Genomic DNA, 8,056 nt, shown 5'->3' on the forward strand with positions numbered 1-8,056 from the left:
GAGGCGGGCAGGCAAAGGAAGGGAAATGCTGGCGGGCGGGTGGGGGGCACCTGGCATTAGGGGTGTGGATAGAGCAGTGCTTTCTCTTCAGAGCAGTGTGCCCTATTGCATCACACACTGGCCTGGGACCTGCAAGATGTGGGTTCTAATCTCAGCTTGATCACAGGCAAATCATGCTTGCTTTGTGCCTCAGTTTCCCCACCCATAGAACAGGGCTAATGATACCGACCTCCTCTGGAAAGCCACTTGAGATATACCAGGGCTGATTATGATTAAGGCCTGAGCTTGCTGGAGGAGGTGAGCGCACGGCGGGACATTTTATAGGGTGCAGTGGGGAGAAACAGAGAGAGATCAGCAACACCTAAGCCAGACGGACACTGTCCAGCAGGCCTCTGGAGCTGGGCACGAGCAGTCACAGGGAAATCCGCGCCCACCGGGGAACCGCAGGGCAAGAATCCACCCCTTGAAAATCTCCCCCCACTCTGATCTGACTTTAATGTCATCGGTGTGGGACGAGCCATTTCCCCAGACCCCCCATAACTGCTTTGGGACCCCATGGGTGTGACAAGCAGGGCCTACGAGAGACACCGGAATAACTGCCCTCTCCCCACCCTGCTGAGCGTCAGTGATCCCCCAAGCCACTGGTTTCATAGCCCACCTAGACAGGACGGCACAGTAGCCAGCTATGGGTCAGACCGCCTTTGGATCAAGGACCCATGTGCTTCTGAGCGCATGGGAGGGGGCCTTCCCGTGTGAGATTGAGGGAGACTCTAACCCACCAGATTATAGTCGAATGCCGCAACCCCTTAGCCACTCCACCGTGAAAAGGCCAAGGGGTACATGGGACGATGGGGCCTGAGCCCCCTAATTTCCCTTGGAGGTGGGGTGATCCCTCCAGAGCCGGGCCAGATGGGCGAAGGGGAGCTGTGTGGCTGGACACACTGCCCCAGGGACTCAAAGGGGAGAGGGGGAGGCATCTTCTCCCCGGCATTAAATCCAGACGGAAATTCTCTGAACTCACGACGATTATTTTAAACCCGAGGACGAGATTTTTCACGGTGATTTTATTTTTTTACAAACAGAGCTGAATCTGAGCGAATCCAGCCCCGATGGCGGGAGATTCTGGGCCCAAGTCTCAGGGACGCTGAGCCCTCTGGGACGGCAGCGTCCCCCCCGAGAAGCTTCCCCCGCCTTGCTCAGTGAGAGTGTCCCCGGCTGCTGTGCCTAACGGCCCTGCTTCCAGCGCCCGGCACGAGGGGTCGATTGGGGGCATGGCTGGAGCGCACTGCCCTGTGGGTTTTCTCTGCTCCCCAGGTCCTCTAGGGGGTAGTGCGCAAGTCAGAGCAGCCTCAGGGCTGCTCTAATGGACACTGGGAGCTGGGTAGGGCCCAGAATAGAGGGACTGCAAAGAGGGCTTAAAGCACAAGAATGGGAGGTGCTGTTCGTCGGTTGTAAGTCTCTGATCTGCAGTGACCCGACCAGAGGCTGTACTATCCCCCGCCATTAGGGGGCATCAGAGTCCCCAGGTATCGGGGCAGCACTGGGGAGTTAGCTTGGATCCCGTTCCCTGGGTGCAGGCACTTGTTATTTGGAAGGAGCGACAGCCATCATAGGCCGGCCTCACAGCGGGATCCACTCTTTGTCAGCAATGCAATCTGATTGGATGCAGCCCCTTTTCGACTGGATCCATCCCAAGACAAGGGACAGAGGTGAAATCTGATTGGCTGCAGCCCCTGTCAGACTGGATCCATCCTGAGGTGAAGGGGCAGAGATGAAATCTGATTGGATGCAGCCTTCCTCTGCCTGGATCCATCCCAAGACAAGGGGAGAGGTAAAATCTGATTGGACGTAGCCCCTGTCAGACTGGATCCATCCTGAGGGGAGGGGGCAGAGATGAAATCTGATTGGAAGCAGCTCTTCTCTGTCTGGATCTATGCGGAGGCAGGAAGGTGGAGCTGAAGTGTGATTGGATGCAGCCCCTCCCTGGTGGGATCCATTGGATGACGAGAGGGCGGAGCTGAAACCTGATTGGCCGCAGCCCCTCTGAGAGTGGATCTTCCCAGTGCTGGGGGGGGCTCTCTCCAATCCTGACAGGTCACTTCAGCAGCCGGAGGCTCATTCTCTGGTCAATATTCAGCTTCTCCACTGACTGCGGGGAGGCAAGGACATCGGAAACATGGCCAGCCCCGGGCCGGAACCACCTCCTACCCAGACAACCGCCAGGGGTCTTTGGGGGGCGGGGGGCAGCCACGCAGCCTGGGCTCGCACTCCATTCCCAACGCTGTTAGCCTCCCGTGCCTCAGTTTCCCTTCCTGTTCAATGGGGATAATGGTCCCTCCTTGGTCTCGCTAGACGGTCTCTCACTCCGTTGTGGCCCCAGGCGCTACATTCATACACCTAATATTCCCATCCTCCGCCAGGCCTCACCGCTCCCCTCTAGACAATCAACCCCACCCCTTGCCCCCCGGCTCTACACCCTGCCCTACCGTGGCAAACTCCTCGAAGGAGATGGCGCCGTCACCGTCCTGATCGGCCTCCTGGATGGTGCGCTCGGCGATGCACGCCAGCTGCTCCTCCGTCACCTGGATGCCAACCATCAGCCGCAGCACCTGGAGGGGAGGAGACAGTGGTGGCCCCGCCCCTTGCCACGCCCACCCCTGGGGCTGCCACTGAGGGAGGGGAGGAGGGATTCCATCTCTGGGGGCCCTCAGGTGGAGACTGGGGCAGTGCCGGCCTCGCACAGTCACCTTGCACACTCGCTCTCCAGCCTCGTGCGCATGCTCACCCAAGTCCCTCCCCCTCTCTCTTTGCACACTCCCCAGCCCCGCGCACGCTCATGCACGCTCATTACCTGCAGCATCTCGTCCCGGGAGATCTTCCCGTCACTGTCCTGGTCATAGAGCTGAAAAGCAACTTCGCAACCCAGATTGGTGTCAGCACTGGGATCGGAGCAGGGAAATGATCCCCCCCATCAACCCCAACCTCTCCCTGCCCCCCTTAGAGCCCTACATGCTCCCATGTCCCCGCATAGTCCAACACCCCTCCCACATGCCTTCCTCATCCCCCACTCCAAATGCCCTCTGGCCAGAGGTCAGTGGTACCTTCCCCTCCCATGCAGGCCCCATAATGCCACAACCCCTCATCTGGCTCCTCGTCCTCTTGTCACCAAGGGGCCCCAGTGGCTTGCCTCAGCAGTAGGGTGTGGGGGGCAGCCCCCTAGGCTTCCCTCCCCACACCAGCCCCACTACTCACACTGCAGCTTTCGGAGTCGGCTGTTCATGGGCTCCGGGCGACCAGTCTCCTTGGACTTTCCTTCCTCCACGGGCCGGAAATGAGCCAGGACCCGGATGAAGGATCGGAAATCGGTGAGCTCTTCCCTGCGACGGGGGACGGGAGATTTGACTAATAACCAGTGCAGTAGCGCAGGCTGCCAGGTGCTCCACAGCTGTTTATACAGGGAGCTCTCGCCCGGCGCTGAGATGCGGCCACCTCTGGGGTGGGCATGGGTGCTGTTTATACAGGAAGCCATTGCCCAGCACGGCAATGCAGCCATCTCTGGGGCGGGGCACAGGGCTGTTTATACAGAGAGATACAGCCGTCTCTCAGGCGGGATATGGGGGCTGTTTATACAGGGACCCCTCGCCGCCCAGCACTAAGGTGCAGCCACTTCTAGGGTGGGGCACCAGGGTTGTTTATACAGGGAGCCCTCACCTAGTGCTGAGATGCAGCTGCCTCTGGGGCGGGGCGCGAGGGCTGTGTACATGGGGATCCATACAGCAGGGAGCGAAGGAGGACCACGCATGCCTTTGCCATAGAGGCCACACTGCTCTCCACCCTGCAGCACCCAGTCCCCGTCGGGCTCCGCGGGGTCCCCTGTGATGCTCTGCGGCCTGTGAGCTCTGGCGCCCCCCAGCGGCGAGTGACATGCCCTGTAGCCTGCACCATCCACGCTGCAGAGCCAGGCCGCTGGAAGCTCCCTGGCCCCCATCGATTGGGGCTGGGGGTACTCACCCCTCCTTGAAGAAGGCATTGATGATCCGGTCCCCCAGGGGGTTCACCGCCAGCTCCCCGATCCCTTGCAGGTCGTATTTGCTTCAGGGAGTGAGACAGGGCAGAGGTCATGCCATGGCCCTGCTGGTTTAGCTCTGAACCCTAGGGGCCCTCACCCCTGTGTTCTAGGCCCCAGGCCGGTTCCAAGACTGGTGGCTGTCGCCTCTGGGGTGGGGCATCGGCAGCTGTTTATACAGGGATCCCTCTGTCAGCGCCGAGATGCAGCTGTCTCTGGGGTGGGGTATGGCAGCCGTTCCAGAGGCGGGATCTTGGTTCCCCGCGGCTCACTCCCCTGGGGTTACTCCAGATTGACGCCAGAACCTGGCCTGCCACCAGGAGCTCCCATTAGCTGTCCAGCGCATCGCTGCTGCGGGTCTCTGTTAGTAGAGTTGGGCCCAATCCCCCTCGCCCAGGGCTGAAGCAGGGGGAAGGGGGTGGGATGTGGACAGCATTCAGGACATCTGGGTTCTAGTCCGGGCTCTGACCTTGGGCCCCACCCCGCGCCTCAGTTTCCCCTCCCACCCTTTCGTCTGTCTCCTTGGGACAGGGGCTTCTCTCCAGCCAGTTTCTGAAGCAACAGGGCACGGATCTCAGCGGCACTCTCCTTTCCCTGGCTAGGTGCTACCGTAATACCCATGATAATCGCTCCACCTGGAACCCCGGACCGGACCCTGTGTCTGGGCACCGCCTGATCTGTTCCACCCTATATGGCAGGGATGGGCAAACTACGGCCCCAGGGGCTGCGTCCGGCTCTCCAGACATTTTAATCCGGCCCTTGAGCTCCCGCCGGGGAGTGGGGTCCGGGGTTTGCCCCGCTCCAGTGCTCCAGCCAGGGAGCGGGGTCTTGCAGCGGCATGTCTGCCCTCCGGCTCCTACACATGGGGGCAGCCAGGGGGCTCCGCACGCTGCCCCCGCCCCAAGCGCTGCCCCCGAAGCTCCCATTGGCCGGGAACCGCAGCCAATGTGAGCTGCAGGGGCGGCGCCTGCGGACGGGGCAGTGCACAGAGCCGCCTGGCCATGCCTCCGCGTAGGAGCCGGAGAGGGGACATGCTGCTACTTCCAGGAGCTGCTTGAGGTAAGCGCTGCCCAGAGTGTCTCCCCACGCCCCAACCCCCTGCCCCAGCCCTGATCTCCCTCCCGCCCTCCGAACCCCTCGATCCCAGCCTGGAGCCCCCTCCTGCACCCCATACCTCTCATCCCTAGCCCCACCCTAGAGCCCACACACCCAGCCGGAGCCCTCCTGCACCCCAACCCCCAATTTCATGAGCATTCATGGCTCACCATACAATTTCCATACCCAGATGTGGCCCTCGGGCCAAAAAGTTTGCCCCTCCCCCCCCGCGCTACGGGTTCCTTTACCACGCCCATCACTGGAGTATCCGAGCACTTTGCACCCAAGCGTTAAACCACCTTGATGCACCGGAGACTGTAAGTGCTACCGTAATGAACCAATAATAAGGCTGCCAGAAAGGCCCAGGGACAGAGGCCGGCTTTCCCCTACCTCAGGTAGCCCTTCTGTTGCTTGTCCAGGGCCTGAAATCGGTCATAGAGGCGCACGACGCTGGCCTGCGAAACTGGACACGAGAGAGCGAGACAGCTTTAACTGTTAGCAAAGATTCTCCCTTCTTGCAGGGCCGAGGCAGGGGAGGGTTTAACGACCCCGTGACGGAAGCTTTAGGATATTGGCCATTAAAATCTGTTCCCCTCCCTCCCCCCCTCTGATTAACATTTAATGAGAAGATTTAATTTCACGCCAGGGGCCTGGGCCGCCCAGGGATCGCAGCATTATGGGGTTGTTAGTGCTGGGGAGAGGGGGTCACATTAAAAGCCCCTTCCCCTGTATATCTATATATAGAGGGCAGGGGGTTGTTCTTTCCCAGAGTTTTTTGTCTGGAGACCTCAAAGTGTTTTACAAAGGAAGGTCGGTATCGTTTTACAGATGGGGAAACTGAGGCATGAGACGGGGACGTGATTCACCCAAGGTCACCCACAGCCAATCAGTGGCAGAGCTGGGAAGAGAACTCAGGAGTCCCGACTCCCAGCCTTCCTCGCGCTAACCACTAGAACCCACTCTCTTCCCGGAGCTGAAAACAGAACCCAGGAGTCCTGGTTCTGAGTCCGGCACTCTAGCCAGGGGGCTATTTTGTCTCCGCACCCCTTGCCGATACACCCTGAAGGGGTCCCCCGTTCTCTGTACCCCATTCAATCCTTGGCCTGTTAGCCAAGGCTGCCAATTAGCACCTCGAGGATCTTCCCAGCTGGGTTCAGAGAGACCCAAAGTGCCCTGTCAGGGGAGCCACGCTCCAAGATTCCTGGGGAGGGGGACTTTGCTGGGACCCCCGTTCAAAGCTTCACACCCAGTAGGTCCCAGGGCCCCAGTGAGTGGCTCTGAAATGCACCCAGGGGCGGCTCCTCTGTCACACTCCGAGCCCCCTGGGGTGGGAAATGGCTCTCCAGCGTCCTCCTCCACACACTGTGCTGTGGCGATTCTCTGCCCCCCACCTCCCCGGAGTAGATGGGGGGATGGGATGGAGCAGTTTGGGGAGTGAGCCTGTCTCCTTCCCCAGCCCCTCCCGTCCACCCACTATCAGAGCACTTTGCAGATTAACCACTTAAGCTGCTTTCCCAAGGCTCCAGGTCAGACGGGGCAAACCGAGGCACAGGGTGTTTGCCGTGGGACTGTCCAGCTCGTCAGTGTCAGAGCCAAGCAGGGAACCCAGGAGTCCTGCCTGACTCCACAACCTCTGCTGTGGTCACAAAATAACACCCTTCCCAGAGCTGGGGAGAGAACCCAGGAGTCCTGGCTCCCGCTCTAACCACCAGAGCCCACTCCCCTCCCAGAGCTGGGGAGAGAACCCAGGAGCCCTGGCTCCCGCTCTAACCACCAGAGCCCACTCCCCTCCCAGAGCTGGGGCTAAAACCCAAGTCCTGCCTCCCAGCCCCACCTGCTCTAACCACTAGACCTCATTCCCTTCCCCAAGCTCGGAACAGAACCCAGGAGTCCTGACACCCAGTCCGTTGGGCAGAATCATACACCCACCCACACACCCACCCAAATCTCCCCCTCCCCTTCAAACAGGCCATGGAGGGCAGTATTTAGGGTGCAGGGTCCCTGCCCCCCATGGCCTGCAGCCCCAGGACACCAGCCAGTGCAACCCCCCCCCCCTCCGCCCTTTTGCTCAGATTTAAGTTGCCAACTTTAAGGTTACACAACCCCCCCGCCCCACACACACACACAGACTCTGCTGATCCCTTACAGCCCGTTTCCTGCATGATCTCCTCCAGCTCGGGGATAGTGGATGGATGGGAGCTCTGGCAGCCCATCTCTCATGCCGTCAGGCCTCGCCGGGAATCTCCCCCCTCTGCAGCAGGACGCCCAGGGCAACTGGGAGTCTGGAGCCAACTTTTCCTAGCAGCCCATATGGGATCTTGAGTGACTGGCTGGATGGCCAATCAACCCCAGGGAAAGGAAGGCCTTGGAATAGCTGGGCTGAGTTCCTTTAAGGTGGATTTTTCCTTCTCCCCGCCCAGGCAGTAAAGGCTGGGGCTGGAAAACAGGGAAGTGGCTTGTTTGTTCCGTTTTCCAAACTGTCAAGGTTTTCTGGGGGGTGGGGAGCGGGGTTTGAGCTGCTCTGAGCACTTCCCATAACAATACTTCTCTACACAGATTGATTGTTTTGCACAGAGCAGCTACCAGTGAGGCAGGGCATGACAGCTGTTTATATAGGGACCTTTGACCTTGCACTGAGATGCAGCCACCTCTGGGGTAGGGCGTGACAGCTGTTTACACAGGGATCCCTCACCCAGCACTGAGATGCGCCCACTTCTGGGGCGGGAGGGCAGCAGCAGCTGGTTATAAAGGGCTTATGGGCTGAAATGTAGCCACCGCTTGACTGGAGCACGGCAGCTTTTTGTAACAAGGCTCCTTGGCCCGGCTTGGCAGTTGTTTATACAAATATCCCTCACCCAGAGCGGAGCTGCAGCTGTCTCTGGGGTGTGGCACAGC

The 8,056-nt window shown here is 59.9% G+C and overlaps 1 protein-coding gene across 1 annotated transcript; it reads right to left on the reverse strand.

The window, feature by feature from the left end:
- Positions 1-1,055: 1,055 nt before the first annotated feature.
- On the reverse strand, positions 1,056-7,556 carry CHP2 (calcineurin like EF-hand protein 2). The gene is made up of 7 exons (XM_054009808.1): positions 7,308-7,556; positions 5,552-5,624; positions 4,012-4,092; positions 3,253-3,377; positions 2,852-2,913; positions 2,487-2,609; positions 1,056-2,149 (listed from the first exon to the last, which is right to left on the reverse strand). Exons 1-7 carry the CDS (start codon positions 7,372-7,374, stop codon positions 2,096-2,098), a joined length of 585 nt encoding a protein of 194 aa, XP_053865783.1. The 5' UTR covers positions 7,375-7,556; the 3' UTR covers positions 1,056-2,095.
- Between the last annotated feature and the right edge of the window lie 500 nt (positions 7,557-8,056).

The sequence above is a fragment of the Malaclemys terrapin genome, chromosome 20 (assembly GCF_027887155.1).
Source record: "Malaclemys terrapin pileata isolate rMalTer1 chromosome 20, rMalTer1.hap1, whole genome shotgun sequence".
NCBI classification, from domain to species: Eukaryota; Metazoa; Chordata; order Testudines; family Emydidae; genus Malaclemys; species Malaclemys terrapin.